This window comes from Ambystoma mexicanum, chromosome 1q, assembly GCF_040938575.1.
Source record: "Ambystoma mexicanum isolate Mex_15411 chromosome 1q, UKY_AmexF1_1, whole genome shotgun sequence".
In the NCBI taxonomy this organism is placed as follows: domain Eukaryota; kingdom Metazoa; phylum Chordata; class Amphibia; order Caudata; family Ambystomatidae; genus Ambystoma; species Ambystoma mexicanum.
The window spans coordinates 80549597-80570815 of record NC_090922.1 but is presented as its reverse complement, the minus strand read 5'-3'; the positions used below and the strand labels follow the sequence as shown (position 1 = coordinate 80570815).

At 47.8% G+C, this 21219-nt stretch overlaps 1 protein-coding gene across 1 annotated transcript in view; it reads right to left on the bottom strand.

Annotated features, from left to right (window-relative positions):
- The window catches only part of VPS9D1 (VPS9 domain containing 1), a 1552154-nt gene that overhangs the window by 738234 nt on the left and 792701 nt on the right, over window positions 1-21219 (bottom strand). Inside the window, exon 7 of the mRNA XM_069635571.1 lies at window positions 21021-21073. Within this exon, the coding sequence (XP_069491672.1) occupies window positions 21021-21073 (53 nt within the window). The remainder of the gene's footprint in view (window positions 1-21020; window positions 21074-21219) is intronic.

Below are 21219 nucleotides of genomic sequence, written 5' to 3'. Positions count from 1 at the left end.
GCGGAAACGAAAGCTGCAATCGCATAAGAAATTCTGTAGAGGGAGAGGTAGGGAGGGAGCGATGTGGAATACGTCGTTGGAACATCCCATCGAAAGAAAGTTACCAGGTAAGAAAGTAACTTGTTCCTAGAAGGGATTGATTCCTCTGACGTATTCCACATCCCAAAGCAGTACCAACGTATGGAGGTGGGAAATGAATTTAGAATTTTAGAATGCCCTATCAAATTGCAAAATAGAGGACTGCCTTACTAAAGGCCAAATCTTGCCCATGGACAGTATCCAGGGAGTAGTGTTTGACAAAAGTATGGACAGAGGCCCATGTGGCTGTTTCACAAATGTTACGAATGGGAACACCCCTCTGTAGAGCAGTGGAGACAGCCACACCCCTAGCAGAATGTCCACTCAAGCCTACCGGAGGGTCCTTACCCGCCAGACGGTAGCATTCCGAGATGGTAAAGATAATCCATCTGGACAAGGTCTGCTTAGTAACAGCTTGACGCAAACGCCTTCCAGCGTATCCTACAAAGAGCTGGTCGTCCAGTCTAACCCGGGACATGCGTGAGATGTAGAAGCTTAACGCTCTCCTAAGATCTAACCTATGGAGCCTCTCCTCTTCCTTACCAGGATGCGGAGGAGGATAGAACGCCAGAAGAATGACCTTCTGGCTTAAATGAAATTCCGACACAAACTTCGGAAGAAAAGAAGGATGAACCCTAAGGACAACCCTGTCCTTATGGAACACCTTGAAGGGTGGCTTAGCGGATAGTGCCTGCAACTCACTCACTCTGCGAGCGGAAGTAACCGCAACTAAAAATACAGTTTTAAAGGTCAACAGTCTCAAAGGGCAAGAATGTAAAGGCTCAAACTGAGCTCCCATGAGGAATTTTTTGAACCAGTTTCAAATCCCAACCGGGCACCTGGAAAGGAGACAGTGGGAACACATTAGTGAGCCCTTTGAGAAACTGGGAAATCAGAGGAATCTTAAAATAAGAACACTCCTCCGACGAGCGCTTAAATATGGACAGCGCCGCCAGGTAACCTTTAATGGTACCCACTTGCAGGCCCTTGTGGGCTAATGAAAGCAAAGACAGACCCACAGGAATGGTACATGAAAAAGGATCCACATTCTTAACCCTGCACCAGTCACAGAACTTTCTCCAACGGCAACGGTACAGGGACTTTGTTGCAGGCCTTCTGGCCAAAAGCAACACCTCCATCACGTCTTCAGGGAGGTCCCAATCTTTATACCTCAACCTTTCAGGAGCCAAGCATGAAGGTTGAGGGACTTGACATCTGGATGGAGAACCTGACCGCCCTCCCGTGAGAGCAGAACGTCTCGGTAGGGAAGAAGGCTTGGAGGGCAGATGGACATGTCGAGAAGGTGCGGGTACCACGTTCTCCTGGCCCATGCTGGAGCAATGAGGATCATTCGGGAACCAAACCTCTGTAACCTCCGCAGCACTGAATGACGGGGACTGGAGGAAATGCATACAGCAGTGGGAAGGACCACTCCACTACGAACGCGTCCCCTAAGGCTCCTCTTGGAGGAAATTCCCGCGAGCAGAATCTTTCGAACTTCCGGTTGACACTGATGGCGAAGAGATCCACTTATGGGTTCCCCCAAAGGGCAAAGATCTCCAGGAGAATCTCCTGAGCCAGCTCCCACTCATGAGAGACCGTGCTCTGCCTGCTCAGAGCGTCCACCGCCACGTTTTCGTCTCCAGCCAGATGAACTGCCAAGATAGAAATTTCCTGCAGGATGGCGCAGAACCAGAGCTGCATCGCCTCTCTGCACAGAGGGAGAGACTCTGCCCCCCACCCTTTTTGTTGAGGTGGTGCATGGCGACTATATTGTCCGTAAGAATCAGGTCATTCTTCCCTCGCACAGACGGCAGAAAAACCTTCAGGGCAAGCCTGATGGCCCTCAGCTCTAACAGATTGATATGAAGTCTGGACTCCGACGGAGACCAACGACTGCTGACTGTCAACTCGTTGGCATGAGCTCCCCATCCCGTGAGGGATGCGTCCGTCACGATCATCCCCTCCGGCCAGGGTAGCCAAAATGGAGCCCCCTTCATCAGATTGTCTTCGACGGCCCACCACAGATGATTCTGGGCGACCGAGGGCGGCACCTGAACGAGGTCTGACATCCTGCCAGACGACTGCGACCACTGCAGCTTGAGAGCCCATTTCAGAGATCTCATCCGCAACCTGGCCTCTGGCACCGGAAGAATGCAAGATCCCATGAGGCCGAGCAACCTCAAGAACTCAAACGCCGGGAGATTCTGTGCATTACGAAACTTGTGCACCATCTGCAGAATGTGATGAGCCTTCACCTGGGGAGGCGAACACTGCCCCAGGGATGTGTCGAGCACTGCTCCGATGTACTGGAGCCGCTGGGTAGGTGTCAAGTGGGACTTCTTTAAGTTGAGGCAGAATCCCAGCTTGTGAAGGGAGTGGCAGTTGACCAACAGATGATCCAGGACTTGCTCGGAAGAGCGCGCCCTGATCAAGCAATTTTCCAGGTAGGGGTAGACGTGAATCCCCCTTTTCCTGAGATACGCTGCCACCACCACCATGAGCTTGGTGAAGACCCTCTGGGCGGAGGTCAATCCCAACGGCAGGAGCTGAAACTGAAAATGCGAGTCGCCAACCACAAACCTCAGGTACTTCTTGTGCTTGGGATGAATCAGCACATGAAAGTAAGCGTCCTTGAGGTCAAGAGACACCAACCAGTCCTGAAGTGGAAGGGTCTGGAGGACTTGAGAGAGAGTAACCATCTTGAACTTGTCCTTCCGGAGGAGCTTGTTCAAACCACGCAAGTCCATAATGGGTTTCAATCCCCCGTTTTTTTTCGGGATAAAAAAATATGGGGAATACCATCCCTTGTTCCTCTCCGCTACAGGCACCAGTTCTATGGCGCCTTTCTCCAGCAGGGATACGATTTCCTGCGCAAGGAGCGGATCCGGACTCTTCAAAGAGCGATTCCCTGGTGGATTGCCGTGAGGCCTCTGTCGGAAAGGAAGACAGTAGCCGTGGGCTATGATCTCCAGAACCCACACATCTGAAGTAATGGCACGCCATTCTACAAGATGCTGCGCCAGCCTTCCCCCAACCGGCGAACCATGCGACATGGCCTCATGACTGAGATGAAGTGGCTGCGGCAGTGCCTGAGGGCAAAGAGGCAACTGCCCGAGCGGCCTTGACACCTCAAGTAACCAGTTTCCCACCTCTGGTGCTCCTACAGTGGCCCCTTTGACTTGCAGCTCCCCTCGATCTACCAAAGGAAGAGTAGTATCGAAAGGAACCTCCCCTCCATTGCTGTCCCCTAGGACGAAAAGGCGGAGATTGGCGAACTGCAGCGCTCAACGACTTTGCTGCAGCTTTGGAGGTCTGCAACCTCTCAAGGCTCTCGTCAGCCTTGCTGCCAAAAAGATGTTCACCATCAAAGGGCATGTTGAGAAGTCGGGTTTGTACTTCAGGAGCAAACCCCGACTTCCGCAACCACGCGAATCTGCGCATCACGGTGCTCACCGCCATGAACCAGCTGACACAGTGTGCCATGTCCAGACCAGACTGAACGGATTCACACATGGCATCCTTGGCATCCTGAACGAGGGGAAGAAAACCATCCCGTTCCCCCCCTTCGGGAATATGTTCAGTCGCCAAAGACACACAATTCCACAGAGTGTGCGTGAAAAGTACTAAGGCACACACGGAGTTGGAGGCCTGTAAAACCATACCCCCTGATGAAAACACTTTCTTCGCCCAGCCATCAAAACGTTTGTCGTCCCGATCAGGAGGGATGGTTGGGTACGACGCCTGCTTTGCTGGGGCCGTAGCTGCCTGCAGCACCAAACTCTCCAGAGTGGGGTGCGTAGTCAAGTAGCAGGGGTCGCTACTGGCTGGACTGTATTTTTTCAGCAACGACTTGCTCACAGCCGGGAGACTCTCCGGGGCAGTCCAAGCTGCCGCCACCTTTCTCCGTAAAGACATATGAAATGGCAGCACCGGGTCAGTGGACGGACCTTGGTCAAGGATATCTGTCAGGTCATCCTGCAGAAAATCCACTGGTGGCGCAGACCACCCCAAGTACTCCGTCACCCTCGACATGGGTTGCCTGTACGAAGATTCAGCATGCATACCAGGCTCAGGCCTGCCAAACTCAACCTCCGGGGAGGTATCAAGACCACTGGCGTCGTGCAAAGACTAACGCAGGTCTTCCAACTGGCTACGACCAGATAACGGGTCATCAAGAACCTCATCAGGAACCAAACCTTCCTCAGACCCTTCATCCACCTCAGAGATGTAATCCAGAGGCTGGAATAAATCCCTGGATGAGGGCACAGAAAAAGGCTCAAATACAGGCCTTACTGACTTCTTGAGGGCCTTCCTCAGAGTTTCCACTGATGCACGGGGTACCTCCGGTAAAGCCTCCATAAAAGGCGTCGAGGGCGTCGACAAAATCGGCGTTGACGTCGAGCGTGGCACAGATGGCTTCGACACAGGCCTCGAGGGTGGTGCCCCGAGCGTGTCCTTCGACAGCCTTGGCGCCGATGGCATCGATGACTTCCTCGGAGGCGGAGCCTCGAGAGAGTCCCTCGACTGACATGGCGCCAATGGCGTCGACGTTTTCTTAGAAGATCTCACAGGCTCTACCGGTCTCGAGGGCGTCGAGGACCGGGACCTGGAGCGGGCATGGCTAGAGCGATCCACCTTGTCCAACCGGGACCTCGAAGGTTCCCGGTGATCACGCCGACCGCCCGAGCCCAAAGGCGTGCGAACGGTGGCCCTAGCGCGTTCCTTGCCGGCTTCTCTCGAAGGCGCGGACGGAACGGAGCCCTGCAACTCGGAAATTGCCATAATTTCCTTACGAAATGCGTCCCATTCCACAGGAGAGGAATGCTTGGTTGGACAAGCTACCCACCGTCTGGCGGAGTCCCCAGACAAGGACGGGGAAGGCGACCGGTGACGGCACTTCCGCGAGTGCCTCAAAGAGGCCGAGGAATGGCGGGAACCACTCCGGGACCGAGACCCCTTAGACTTACGCCGACGATGCGGAGAGTGGCTCCTTGAATCGTCGGTCGAAAGCCCAGTGGATTTCGACTTTCAGGGCCTGGAAACCCTACCTACCGACAGCTTCTTCTTTCGCTCCAGCAAGGCCTTTGACGTCAAAGACTGGCATTCGTCACAGTCATCGGTCGCGTGATCCTCGCCGAGGCACCAGAGGCAGACGTCGTGCGGGTCCGTAAGTGACATCTTGGAACCGCAGTCCAGACACTTCTTGAATCCCGACAACGGGTAGAGGAAGAAGAAGACATGATAACTTAACAAACCAAGTTCGAAGAACCGATAGAATCAGAAAACGGAACTGAGGCTCCTACTTATAACATCCGGTGACGTCGGCTCGACGGAGGCCATTGAGGACAGCGTATCGACGTCATCGACGCAGACGCCGAATATTTTCCGAAGCAGCACAGCTGTGGTGATTACCTGTCACAGATGTGGAATACGTCAGAGGAACCAATCCCTTCAAAGAGGAAGTATGTAGTCGAAGGTCTTCGGCAGAAGTGGGAAAGGGACCTGGGGCAGGAGCTGGATGACGACTTGTGGAGGCTGATGTGTAGAAGGGCCATCAAGACCTTAGTGGCCTGTCAATTTAAACTTCATGGCGTTAAGTTGCTGCACAGATGGCAATATGACCCAGTAAGGCTGTCTAAAATGTTCCTTGATGTGAGCCCTAGATGTTGGCACAGATGTGGGGTGATGGCGGACTTCTGGCACATGTGGTGGGCCTGTAGAGAGGTCCAGATCTTTTTGGCGTAAGTTCTGGGTTGGATTGAAGAGGTGGAGGGAGTGGGCCGGAGATTGGACCCAATGTTGATACTATTCGGCCTGGAGAGAGAGGATCACCATTGGAAAACCCTGCCACACATGGTGCACTTCTTGCTGCTCGCCGCCAAGGCTTGCTTAGATAGACACTGGAAAAGGTCAAACCTTCCACGATGGGTAGAATGGGTTGAAAATGGAGGAGTGCGGCAATAGAATGTGAGTGGCTGAAGTTCGATGATACCTGCGGAGGCTCAGGCGGGGGACAGGAGGTGCCCTGAGTACAGTGACCATGCCACACAAGGGTAGAAGTTCCTGAGCTATCGGTGCACCACGTTGTAATTTCCTAGCGTTGTATGCTGTGTTGGTGTTAGGGGACCCTAAGTTATGTTGCGGGATGGTGGGTGGGGATGGGAGGTGGGAGAGGGGAAGGGGGGACCGGGACAGGGGTGTTTTCAAAAACATATGTTTATAACACTGTCTTTTGGATGTTGTGAAATGCATTTTCCTGTGGTTCCTGTCTTGTTGAAACCAATAAAAAAAGTATGGTACCAAAAAAAAAGTGCACCTGAATTGATGCAATTTTATCTGCAAAGAAATAGTTGAAATCGCTTGCCAACTTTAAAGTTGGTGGCAATTTGGAAGAAGCACAGTGAAGGTGGCATATATAGTGTAAAAAAATCCCCAACTATGCTTTCTGTCCTCTCAACACGATCATTAACTTCGCTACCAGGACTCTCTTTGAACTCCCTCGCTTCACACCTACTTCCTCATACTGTAACCAGGATGAATGGCTGACGATGCAAAACAGGGCCACATTTAAATTTCTTCTCCTGGTTCACAAATCTATCCACGTAAGGCACCACCATATCTATCCTCCTCTAGCGAACTCTACAAACTTTCTCGTAAATACTGCTCTGCCTCCATGACTACCCTTGTGACACCTTGCCATTCCTGTGCTTCCTCTCGCTCACGCTCTTTCTCTCTTCTTACCCCACTTGCATGGAATTATTTTCCCCCGGACATCTGAGAAACAGTACACCCCAATTTGTTAAAAAACAAACTAAAAGACTACCTCATTGCTTCTGAGTTACTCTCTTTACCTACCTCGCATCTGCCCTCTGGCTAACATTGTTCCCTTGCCTCTAACCTGCCTCTGTCTTTCACTTTCTTTGCCTCCACTCTAGCACTTAATCCATCATGGTCGCATCTCACACACAGGTGGACGTACCGCTTACCTGCACTAAAAAATGGCTAATGTTGATTGTCCTTAAAGCAAGTCCACCCATGTATTATTCTGGGTCACTGTTCCATTTACTCCTCTCCACAACAGGCAGCAGAATCAGAAGAACGAGATTTGGCTGATTCAAATGCAAAATGTCCTAGAATAATGGTCGGACCCGGGAATGGGCTGTGTCGAGAAATTAGATCCTGGGGCTTCTGCAAAGGATTAATTTGAGGCAATCGCCAGAGCGATGGGAGGGGGCTAAAAACATAGAACTCACATTGTGATCGCAAAGCATATTGGCTAGTTTACTGGAGTCTGGATTATCAGAAACATCATGCCAGATGTTAAAATCCTCTAGTACAGGGGGTGGGGCCGGCCGCGATCTAAAATGGCCACGTACAGCTTCTTGTCTTGATACAGGAAGGCAGGTTATGGCCCCAGAAAGAAAAGAGCATCTGGCTGACTGAAATTAAAGTTTCAAAAAAGCCCTGCACTCCTTCCTGGCGGCATACCTCGTGAGGCTGGGTATATCTAAGATGGTGACTTCTTGCCCAAGGGACCCGATGACTAGACAAACATCCTGAGGAGGAGCCGTTCCACAGATGAGGGTCGTTGCGTGCCTGAGGGCCACTTGCAGACTTTAAAATAACCTAAAACAGTGTTTGAAGTCCTTCCAAGATACTTTTCATGGTATTGTATCAACAGCAGTTCCATTCCCTGAATGTCTGCTATATGTAGTGTAAGATCAGATTTAATGGAGAAGTAGCACAACTCAGAGAAAGAACAGGCACTAATGAAAAATCCCTTTGTGATTTAACAGGTGAGGTAAACAGTAATAGCGAATTCCTGAAGAACCTGAACAGGATTTTCCAGAATTTAGAAATCCAAGCTGCAGACCTAGAGAATCGCTCATGACACTAAAATATTTGTATTAGAAACCTATCGGAGGAAGTGAGTGACAAAGACCTCGTCCTGCATTCAAGGCTTATTCAGCAAGATACTGGGTGACACTCCTCCGGAAGCAATCTGCGGGATAGGGTCCATCGGACAGGCCTAGGAGAAGAGGATTCAATACCGGCCTGCAGGGATTTCTTCGCCGCCGTCTCATCCTACACCCAAAAAGTGAACATTCTGGCCAATGTAAGAGGGAGAGAGCCCATCCGGAACAAACAGAGCAGAGGTTCCACTGTATCAGGATTTAGCTTGAAAAAATCTCCAGAAATGCAGAGAAATAGGCACAGTGGTAAAGGAGCTGTTCAAAGGGCAACTAGATGTCGGTGGCCTTCCCGTTCGGCCTGCTATTCACATGGGAAGGCATCACCACCCTAAGGGAGGATTTAAATCCACTGCAAATAGAGGGTGAAGACAAAAGTGAAATGAACCACCAGAGCACCCTAACGTAGCCCTTGGGAGTGGCTACATGGAACCATAGAAAGAAGAGCTCCTGTAGCACACCTACTCGTCCCGACCACAACCGATGGGGTTGCTTACTCAGACAAGCGTCCACGGGTTGGACTCTAGGGAGGACAATTTAAACAGTTAAAAAAGAGTTCCACAGAAAACAAAAAGAGCACACGAAACCTAAGATAGCACTTCAAGAGTACAGGTGTGGAGATGTCACTACGTGGGGCAGGGGCCGGAATACTGGAAATCGACGCATCCCAACCCACAGGTCTAGTGTCCTACTACAACTGGGGTCTATACAGGTACAACCTGAGCTTTAGTATGCTCAGTGGCCTAATTGAGGTTATGACGAGAACCAGAATTTGGAAATTGTAAGTTATTTTGTTAATGTTGTTTTATGGTTTCCAGAGACAAGGAGGGAGGGGATACAGCTGTAAGAGCGAGGGGGGATGATGATTGGCATGACAATAAGTATGACCAATGAGGTAGGGCAAGGAAGAATACCCAGACATAAGGAGTATCTCAACAATGACTAGATTTCTTGCTGTTAACACAAAACATTGGGGGATTAATTTGCCCCAGTGAAGCGGAATTACGTGGATCACCTCCTCATAGAACATAAAAAGATATTGTAGCCTTAAAGGAGACCCATCTACTCAAGTGAGACAAGAAGAAAAAGTGAGATTTAAGCAATATTCCCAGACCTATGATGCTACGGCCGCAACCAAGACTTGTAGAGTGTTGCTGGCATTTAGGGATGGGTCTGAATTAGTGATGGAAAGAAGACAGAGAAGTCCGCTACCCGGCAGTTAGAGGGTCCCTACGAGTATTGCATTTCATGGTGGATACAATCCACGCACCAAACGCATGGCAAGACAACTATATCAGGTGATTTCTTACGCGAAGGGTTCACCGTTGGAGAAATAATCTTAATGGTCGACTTATTATTGTCCCTGAGCATATACATAAGCCAGGGTAGAACACAGGGGAATTGAGCGCATCTGGAGACCTTAAGAACGCCTTGGAAGGGATGAAGCAGAGAGATGAATGGAGGGAGATTAGGGGGCAGGAGCAACATTTACTTTTCCTTCAGTGTCCATAGGACACACTGAAGGTAGAGTACATCTGGCTCTCTATTCTGTTGATGGGCAGAGGTAGCTCTTGGTACAATGTTCCTCTCTGACCAGACCCCAATTGTGACTAGACTGAACCTGACACAAAGAGGAGCAAAGTTGTGGAGATGAACATTTCCTGTGGAAGTACTTAGAGATCTAGTTCTGCTGTAAAGAAAAAAGGACAATATTGGCATTTACTTAAAAAAGATAACCCAACATCACAGAGTGCGGCATAGAATGCATTTAAAGTGCTCATTAGAGATGAACTAACTTTGCTGAGATCGCAAGAACAAAATTGTGTGAGAGAGAGAGAGGATTACAGGAACAAAAACTCCTGGGGGAAATGCTTCGAACCGGACATGCTGTAAAAGCACTACCAGACACTAGGCAATGATATTACATACAAGCGAATAAGGCAGACAAAAGCCAAGATGCTTTGGGCGGAGAGATGCTAGGATATTTAATAAATTAGTAGATGAGATGGGGAACATGATCATTGAGTCAGAAGACAGCAGGACATTTTACTAGGCACTCTACACATGTTATGTTATGTTATTGTGCATTTATATAGCGCCTTATATACCATTGGTATGGTCTGAAGGCGCTGGTAGGTTGAACGCCCTTGGGAACCGAAGTTCAAATCAGTAGAGAGAGTAGAGAGAGTCAGAAGGTGCATGTGAGCACCGGGTATGTGTGCAGCTCGTGCGATATCCGTGTAGTAGCTGCTTCTTAGCGGTTGGTGTGGTGGTTGAGAGGTCAGGAGAATATGTTCGTTCAGGCAGGTTTTATCCAGAACGGCTGCGGCTGCGTTAGGCCTGAGGAGAATGCCTGGCTGGGGGGTGTGAGACCAGCAGTGTCAACTTAGAATGATGTGGGGTGAGCGGCGGATGTTGGTATGAGAACAGTTATACCGAATGGTGTCATAGTATCTCTGTGTTCTAGTTGAGTGGTGATGTGAAGGAGAGAGTAAGCATGGTGGTGTGATATGATGAGTTATATGCTCTTTCAAACGTTCTTTGCATTCTAAACCATAATATATACGTCACGCAATATTTATGCGTTCCAGTCCGTACCGTGAACAGCTATCCATTCTATGCACCCCAGTCAGGTCCAAATACACTCTGGTCCGCCCTGCGCGGTCTAGTCTGCTCCGCGCATGCGCTCTTGTCTGCCACACAACTGTTCACTTGTCCACACCACGCGTGCCCTCTTGTCTGCCTCACGCATGCACTTTGACTGCCCCAGGCATGCACTCTTGACTGCTTCATGCTCTACGCATTCGGTAGCTCAACGTACTCATCCATTCTACGCACTCATCAGTACTGGATGCGTCAGTGCTCATTCGTTCTATGTGCTTGTTGGCTCTACGCGACAGTTCACTCTGGGCACTTGATCGCTCCGGGTACTCATCCGCTTTATGCCCTCACGCGTGCTATGCGTTTACCTGTTTTACGCACTTATCCCCTCTACGCACTCACCCCTTCTACGGACTTCCCTCTACGGACTCACCCCCTCTACGGACTCACCCGCTCCACGCACTTAACCGTTCCACGCACTCATCCTCTCTGCACTCATCCGTTTTAATCACTCGTGATTTTCACGCATCCAGCAGTAATCTCTTGTTCTATATATTCATCTCTACACTCATCTATCCTATACCTTCATTTACTCTGAGTATACATCCACTTCATATATTCATCTGTTCGATACGCCTATCCGCTCCATACTCCATTCGGCTTCATACACTCAACCACTCCATACACCGATCTGCTGGCTGCATACCTTCATTTACTCTGAATATACATCCACTTCATATATTCATCCGTTCCATACACCTAACCTCTCCATACACCGATCTGCTGACTGCATACATCTAACCTCTCATACACCGATCTGCTGGGTGCATGCACCTAACCGCTCCATACACCCGTTCGTTCCATACACCCGTCCGCTCCATGCACCCATCCGCTCCATACACCCATGCATTCTATACACCCATGCGTTCCATTTTACAGTCCATTCCATACACTCATCCACTCCCTACACTCATCCACTCCCTACACTCATCCACTCCCTACACTCGCCAGGTCTGTACAATCGTCCGCTCAGGCGATAAACACACTCTCCGCACTTCCGCATTCATCAGCTATCCAGACTCGTTGGCTCTACTTACTCATCCGCTCCATATTCTGATCTGTTCTACACACTCATCTTGTTTTCGCTCATCCGTTCTGCACATTCATCTGGTTTGCGCATTTTTGCGTTCTAGTCGCTTCTCTTAAATTTACGCACTCATCCGCGTTACGCACTCACCCCTTCTACGCACTCACCCCTCTGCGCGCACACACCCCCACTGCGCGCACACACCCCCTCTGCGCGCACACACCCCCTCTGCGCGCACACACCCCCTCTGCGCGCACACACCCCCTCTGCGCGCACACCCCTTCCAACGCACTCATCCGCTCCAACGCACTCCTCTGCTCCACGAACTCCTCTGCTCCATGGACACATCCCCTCTCCCCACTCATCCACTTTAAGCACTCGTGCTTTTCACGCATCCAACAGCGATATCCTATTCTATATATTCAATCTTACACACTCGTCTGTTCTATGTCTTCAACAGCTCTGCCCGCTCATCCTCTCCATGCACCCATGCGCTCCATACACCCGTGTGCTCCATACACCCCTCAGCTCCATACACCCCTCCGCTCCATACATTCCTCCGCTCCATACATTCCTCCGCTCCATACACTCTTTCGCACCATACTCTCCTCAGCTCTATACACTTGTCCGCTCCATATACACAACCGCTCCATACACTCATATGCTCCATACACTCATCCGCTCCGTACAGTCATCCGCTTTGCACTTCAGAGTTCATCCGCTATCCACTCAATCATGCGCTTTAGCTGCCTCTCTTGCGGAAACCTGCAGACTATGCCCTGGAGCTGTCACATGCTCTACAAACTCATCCGTTCCACATACTCATCTGTTCTACACACTCATCTGAATTTCCCCCGGATCCAACCACAAACAGAACATCTGAGAATTTTGCCGATCCCACCGATCAACTTAGAAGATAGAGAAAGAAAATTGAAATAACAGAGGACGAGGTCAGAGAAGTGATCAAAAACATACCAACTAATAGGGTACTTAGGCTTGATGGCTTTCCTGCACTTTTTAATAAAAAGTTTACAGATATAGATACCCCTACACCAGACTATTCAACTTCTTCCGTTACATAGGGCAGATCACTCCAACAATAGAAGGGTCAAAAGTAGTACTGATCCCAGCCAAATAAAGACTCAACCAAAGGTGGCTCGTACGGTCTGATCGTATTAATCAACATCGGCGCTAAAATCTATACCAAAATATGAGCTAACAAACTAGACTAGACCCCCTTTCACCCGACTTTTATTCAACCATACTAGGCAGATTTTATACAGGGCCATCAAACATTTGGCATTGTGAGAAGAGTGGTGCATCTAATTGAAAAAGCCTGGATCTATTTGCCGCTTGGATCCGAATGGTGCAAGCCAACTATGTTAATCCTTCGATGAGACTGCTGGTTAATGAGGACCTCTCGGACAAAAGTTGGGTTACACAGAGGCATCAAGCAAGGATGTTCCCTATCCCCCTCCTTTTTGCAATATATATATATGAGATACATTACTCACCATAATCGTATTTCTGATGCTTGTATCTGCTTAGATTCACATGCTGTGCACAGGCCGACATCTAGTGGAAGCTGCAGAGTATTACAGTTGTTTCGAAACTCGAAAAGGGACGTCGACAGGACGTGCCAGTAATACTATTCCTAGTGTGACGTCCACTGTACCCATGGTCCTTCACGCGTCGAGGTCCCTCAGATTGTTTTGTTCTGAAATGAGGTTGCATGAAGTGCAGCGTGAGTACAGGTGTATCCAAGCAGACAGATAATAGAAAGCTCACATAATATCTGTGCACCTTCTCTCAGGGGAGGGAGGGAGGGTGGGCGCATGTGAATTGAAGCAGATACAAGCATCAGAAATACGATTACGGTGAGTAATGTATCCCTTCTGAGGCTTGCGGAATCTAGTTAGATCACATGCTATGCATAGATTAGCAAGCAGTGTTAGGAGAAGGTGGTGGGTTGTGAGAAGGAGCAGCGGCAAATAGATGTTTTAGAACCGCTTGTCCCACCTGTGTATCTGCTTTGGAATGGGTGTCAATGCAGTAGTGCGGAGTGAAACTGTGTACTGAGCTCCATGTAGCTGCTTTGCAAATGCTGTCTAAGGGGACATTTGCAATAAAGGCCAGAGTAGCTCCTGTGCTCCGTATGGAGTGAGTCTTGGTGTAAAAGGGAGTGCATTGTTTGATAATGAATAGCATAATTGCATACATCTGACTATCCGTCTGGAGATGGCATTCTTGGAAATGTGGTCTCCTTCTCTGCCTAGTGCTACAGAGACAAACAGTTGATCTGTTGCCTAAGCGGTCTGGTTTTGTTCACATTGTAAATGACTGCCCTCCTCGCATCCAGTGTGTGGAGTTTTACCTCAGCTAGTTGGATTCTGAAAGAAAGCCGGAAGCTCAATAGATTGGTTCACGTGGAATTTGGAAATTAATTTAGGGGAGAACCTAGGATGAGTATGTGAAACCAATGTATCTTTATGGATAATAAATAAAGGGTCTTGCACTGGCAATGCTTGCAATTCACTAACTCTTCTTATGGAAGTAATAGCCACTAAGAAGGCAGTCTTGTATGTCAAGCGTTTAAGACTTGACTTATACATGGGCTCGAATGGGGGCCCCATGAGCTTTGTTAGTACTACATTGTGATCCCATCCTGGCGGTGCGTTTAAAATTGGAGGGTGGAGTGTTTTTTTCTCCCTCCATGAACGCCTTAATAACTGGAATTTTCCATCACAATACTTTGCTTTGAGAGGTGATATAAGCTGATAAAGCCGCCAGGTGGACCTTTATAGGGTTGAATACTAACCCTGAATCTAACAAGTGGAGCATATAATTTAGAATGTGTGAAGGAGTACATTCTATGGGGTTTATTTGTTTTGACTGGCACCAACAAATCTCCTCCACTTGTCGAAATAACAGTGTCTAGTGTTTGATTTTCGAGCCTCCTTGAGGATATCGATACACCGCTGTGGTAGATGAAGGTGTCCGAACTCTATGACTTCAGGAGCCATGCTGCCAAGTTCATTGAGTGTGGTTGTGGGTGTACTGTTGTTCCCCCGTGTTGGATTAACAGGTTGGATTGGCACAGGAGTTTGATGGGATCGCACATTGCCAGTTTGCGCAGATGTGCATACCACAGCTGTCTCACCCACATGTGAGCAACTAGGATGAGCAGCATCTTTTCTCTGTGCATCTTGTTCACTATCTTGCTTATTAATGGAGTTGGAGGGGGAAAAGCATAAGCAAATTTCCCTAACCAGTTCATCCATAAGGTGTTCCCCTTGGAGTCTGGCTGGAGGAACCAGGACGTGAATTCTGGGCATTGCTTGTTTTCTCCTGTAGTGAACAAGTCTAGTGTGGGGTAACTCCACTGAGAGAAGATGTGGTCTACGACGTTTGAGTCTAGTTTCCACTCGTGTTCATCTGGTAGGGTATCTCTGCTCAGAGAGTCTGCTATGCTAGAGTGTTGAGTACCCCTGGAACGTGTTGGGAGGATAGGGATATCCCCCGTCTGAGTGCCCATTTGCGGACAGACTTGGAGAGTGTGTGCCCCCCCTGCTTGTTGATGTAGAACATCGCAGTCGTGCTGTCTGTTAGAATCTGAACCGACTGGTTCGTCAGTTGCGCTTCGAATGCTTGAAGTGCTTTGAATACTGCTAGTAGTTCCAGCAGGTTGATGTGATTCTGCGCCGTCGTGCAAGTCCACAGACCATGTGCTGTGTGGTGAAGTTAATGAGCCCCCCACCTGGAGAGTGATGCATCTGTTGTGAGAATCTCTTGAGCTTCCAGATCGTGGAAGGGTTTTCCCTTTAACAGATTTTGTCTCGACCACCAGCGTAGGTTTTGAACTAGTGTTGGCGAAACGACCACTAGATCGTCCCACTGACCACTTGCCTGAGACCACTGTTTCGCCAACCACTCCTGCATTGGTCGCACGCGCAGACGTGCATGTGGGACTAGATATATGCACAATGCCATCATGCCTAGCAAACGCATTGCTTTGCGTACGCTTATCTGGAGACCGACTTGATACTGGGGTATTGCCAGAAGCATTTTCTGCACTCTGTCCATGGATGGAAAGGCTAAGCCTGTTCTTGTATTTAATACAGCTCCTAGGAACTGTTTTGTTGTGTTTGGTACAAGGTTTGACTTTTTCTTGTTTATTGAGAAGCCCAATTGAAAGAGAAGGTTTATGGTTCTTTGCGTGTTTTGTCTGCAAAGATGGGTGTACACTGGGATTGCCCCCCTGCGCAGGTGCGCCACCACCAGTGCAGTATCTCAGCCGCTCAGGTCTTTGGTCCATTGCTTCTCTTCTTGCCCCACCGTCTGTTTTTCCCTCTCCTGGTCTCTTCTGCCCACCCCTCTTCTCTGTCGTCTTTTCCAGCCATAGCCTCTATTCCATTTTCCAGACATAGCCTCTATTCCCTTCTTCTCTTTGAGAAGGGAGCCTCTTCATGGTACCCCCCTGAGCCTTCTTCCCGGGTATCTCTTTCTTACTCTGCTCATCTTCTTCCCACTCTCACGCTCTCATTGTGGCATTTTCCAAGTGGCGTTGCACTTGCCGCACCCGTTTACAATTTCTGCCCCTCTGTATTTTGCTCAACATTCCCTGCAAGCCTGCCTGACGTACCCCATAATACACTTTTACATCGAATTTGGATTTTGGGGAATAGTGAAATAAACGGCAGCAAATCCTTGGGCTTGTATGTATTAGACCGTGCCTCCCATGGGGGGACTGGAGACGTTGGTGTAGAAGTAGATGCATGTGTAATAAACGTTGCCTCTTTGGCTAAGATTGTGACCTTTGAGTCAAGAGACCAAGGTTCTAATCCACGCTTTCTGTCACTGCCACGTCATGTGATCTTTGGCACATTGGTGTTAGTCATTGTATGAGGAACAGTGTTGCTTTACGTGTTTCATTCAACGAAGAAACAGGGCGGGACAGATATATGTTTAATGCAATACATATATCCAAGAAAGTGTCTCTCAGTCCACTAAGAAAGTTAATAATTGTTTTGACACAAAAGTTGTAATGCTCAGTGGCAGTGGACACTCACACGTGATGTTATAATGGTTCCGGATCCAATCTAGCCCTCCCACACCCACTGCCTCCAACAACAAAATTATAACGCACATAGGCGGATATTATGGTCTGAACATAGGGTGCTTCCCAATGAAAAGGGCTGACATGGCCTTGAACCTGCTACACAGGTAGAGCTGTTGGCTGGCGCCGAGTCCTGCTAATACGTTTTTAAAAACCAAAGGAAACGTCTTTCCTTGTACGAGCTATAGGTTGCTAACTCTTCCCGCCCCCCACCCAACCCCCGACAATCCCCACAATATTGTTTTTGGGAATGCACATGGCTATCAGCTAAAAATGGTGCTTAAACGCAGCCATCCAAGATTGGGTTTTTGTTACTACTGCAATTTGGAATTGCAGACACTGAGATAAGCTCTTATTTAGAATTGTCGCTCAATACAAGAAACAGTGGCATTCTCGGCAGCAAGGCATCAACAGAAATACAATTGTTGGTAACCAATTGGAATGTTCAGAGTGGGCCTGCTTCTGAGGCCAGAAAGAAAGTGGCGTACAAAGACAAGTTCCATGCCAATTTATCATGCCCCATTCTGAGGTGGGTGCATGGTGTGGTGAGTGAGGCATGGGTTTCTTGCACGCACAAAAAACGTACTGGGCATTGCATGGCCACATCACCTCTACGATATGGCAAAATAACTTTTCTGAGATCACAAAGTGTCACCTATGGGGAATTAATCTCCAACACTTTCGAAGAATATAGATCAACAAATGAAAAAATGCACAGCAGTGAAATATGTGAAAATGGGGAATAGAAGACTCAGGCATGCTAATGTGGTGTCATGGGGGGGGGCGCGCAGGCACTGGGGCTGGGGTGGGGAGTTCATCCAATCCTTTACAGCATTATTTTGTGGCACTTCTCGATGGTAGAGAAACCCCACAGGGTGTCATATTTTGCTAATAAGAAAACGGGACATAAACGGTGGTGCGAGATTGTTCAATGCATTCTTTCTTTTGCCAGCAACAGACATTCCAAGTACGTTGGGCTCGGCCTCATGAGATGCCCCAACTGTTGTCATTGCAATGCTTCTTTTCACAGTATATAAAACACACATACCCACCAACACCATGACCAGGTATACCCTCAGCCTTCAACCCTTCCATTTTTCCAACTCCCGGTACCTTTGCAAAAAATGAAAAGGGCAACAGCAGAACATAATGTGTACAAATATTACTTTTCTCCATACTTACTCAAACTGTCAAAGAGTATAGTTTGGCAAGATGATTCCATGCAACCTGAACACTTTTCCAGTCCTGGGCTTTCGTGCAACAGATCAATGCATTCTGGAAGTTGTAGTCTTTTGTTTCAACTGGTTTCACATACCAAAAAACAACGTTCTCAAAAGAAACCTGATCTGATGAAATGGAGTCACTCGTTTGATTGCCCTAAAGAATCCCACAAACAAGAAAATGAGCCTGGTCGTCTGTTAAAATAGCATAAACTAATGCCAGGTCATCCCCTCCTCATATTACGACTTCCCTTGCCCATTTTCTTTGGTCCCCCCACTCTTGTAGGTTATCTCTGAACCTTTTAATAACGCCAGCAAAAAACCTTCAGTCCATCATAAACGGCCAAGTGGGCCAACCCTACATTCTCACAAGCCAGTGCTTTGCAGAAATGATCACACTTTTTAGGTATGATTAGTTTTGCAAAGATATGTTAATTTGGGTGGGGGATTTCTTACAAAGCCTCCCAGCAGAGTATTAAGCCATTGGCTGCATCATAGGAGGTATATTGGTATGGGCAGGGTAAGCTTTGTCCCAGCCTCTGTGCGTGTAGTGCTGAACGATGTTCAATTCAACGTATCCCAGGAGAGTTTAATAGGCGGTCTGCGGCACCACTTCCCCCCAAACTGTGGCCCGGCCCATCACCCGGTTTGCTGCACCAAGAAAAAGGGCTGACAGTGAGCACTTACTGGCATACCCATAGTTCCGGGAAATGAGGAATTTCATCTACCATCAAAACACAATTCTGCTATAAAATCTCAAAACACACAATACAAGTCATGTTTGCTTTACTGTGTCATTGGCTAGCTCTGTCTGGGTCTTAAAAATAAGACACCAAACGTGCAGACCTTTGTTTAGGATTAATAAAAGGCGATTAATAAAAGGCTTGAAATAAACACCACCTTTTGCAACATGTTACAGGAAGCGAACCAGATGTAGAGTGGCTGGTAATTGCTACATAAATCATTTGTTTTTCTTAGGCTGAATTCCATCTAAATAAAGTTTAGTAACTCCTTCTACGTGGCGCTTTTCCGACTCCAGAAGGAGAGTTAGCCTACGTATTAGACTAGTCATTATCAATGGTATATTAATTCTATATCTTTTTTACATTAGATGAGGAGTGTACTCTCCTAAAGCCTATTTTACAGAGACCCATTTCTTATCTGTTCTTTGTGGGAATCTTCTACCCCTGCTTCAACTTGCACGGATCCACTCCACTTCTACATGATGAAAGCTTGCACTGTTGTCTCCCTGATTCACCTTTTCTGTGTGAGGAAGCCTGCATAGCTCCTTCTCAAGTTGACATGTTCTGTGTGAGCAAAGCTTAAAAAAAGAATGCTGCTGTTCTACCTATTCTTTGCATGCGAGGAAAACTCAGATTGTTAGTGTTCATCTGTTCCATTTGTGAGAGGGTGCGTGTGCTACATACAGCCCACTGTGTTGATTGTGAGAGCAATCACTTTTTCTGTCACGATTTGGACCGCTGCCAATGCCTGTACCCCTTTTGCAATGGCGCAGACAGGCTAAAAAATGGTGGTGTGGAAGGTTGCCCAGAGCAATGGCAGTGGTTCTGAGTCATTCAAAACCTTCCACCCATCACTTTTGTGGTTGTATATCATGGTAATGATTTCCATACAGTTAACTTTTTACTCTCTTGAAATATCATTTACTCCCAACATTTAAAATTAGGGCGTAAAATACTCCCACCTCAAAATCTTATCTGGAGCACCATACACAGCTGGAATGACATCCTGGTATAGAGTGATAAGACAAGAAACACGTTTCGGGCTGGGATTGTAGGTGATAAATGCTTCCGCCAAAGGACACTGCTGCAAGACATGCTACATTTGAGTGGTTTTGTAATTAATCAGCAAGTGCATCTGAAAGCTGCTTAAGCATACCTAAGCGTGTATCAAATCCAGCAATTTAAGCGAAGTTAGAGCATATAAAGAGAGGGATGACTGCACTGGTCACTACTCACTTCACAACCCTACCTGCTCACAATCTAGCCATTTTGACAAGCTTGCGGCACTAGTTCAGAGCATCCCTCAATTCCACCATACACCTGCCAGCAGTGCCCACATATGGGCAATCTGTACCCACATTACCACTAATCAAGGTGCCTTCAAAATAAAGCATAGCAAAGTCGTACCAATGACACCCGAGTGTCATACAAAAACACCTTTGACATTGACGAAACGAGTTAATGATTCTGGAACACGGCCTTCTTTCTTCAAATGTCGAAGGCATCGGTTGACAAAGCAAATGTACTATCTCATTGTTACGATCACTCTGGTGGTCACACAAGTTGGACTGTTTAAGGAATCATTATCTACAACATTCCGGCAAGACCGTTGTTGCCAGTTGACCCTCACAGATTCGCAGCTCAGGTGACATGATAAAAAAGGCATCGACAGACAACATAAAAACAGATGGAATAAAAAAAATTGAAACATAAAACTTATAGTTCACACAAATATAAACATGTAACAAATTACGGCATTTAAAAAAGTAACAGCTTGATCCAATAGAATAATAATAATAATATTTTGGCATTTATGTAGCGCTTTAAACCGTCAGGTATCTGAGCGCTGCTTATTATTACCCATGGTGTGTGTTGCTCATTTATCGACCTCGGAAGGATGAAATCCCTGCGTTAGCAGACTCTGCACCCATGTCAAGGCGAGCGCTCTACTCGCTGTGCCACTTGACCGGCCATGCAAATTCGAACACCACAAATATCAAGTTAGGTCACTCCCCTCGAAACAAATCGTTTTGTCTTTTTTGTTTTTTGACAAACGTTTGAATCGTTTATGAGAAAGAACTTTTACCTTCCTGGGACCGGTCATGGGGGAAAAAAAAGACAGAAGCTAACTGTACAACACGAAGAGGGGTCTCGACATAAATCAATGGTCCAAATGAAAGGTCACGCCACAAGGATTTGTACCTGCTGGCTTCTTCTTGCAGCCGGACTCTACGCTCTTCCATCTTCCTCTGCAGCTGAGAAGTAGGAGTTAAGGTTTTTCACAAGTGATCTGGAGAGGAATTGGTGGCAGTGGAAGACTGGCTGCAGCGTGGGTTCTGTTGGTTACCCTTACTGGCTGTGCGTCCTTAATTACAGAAAGAGCCCCCTCACTGCCTATGCA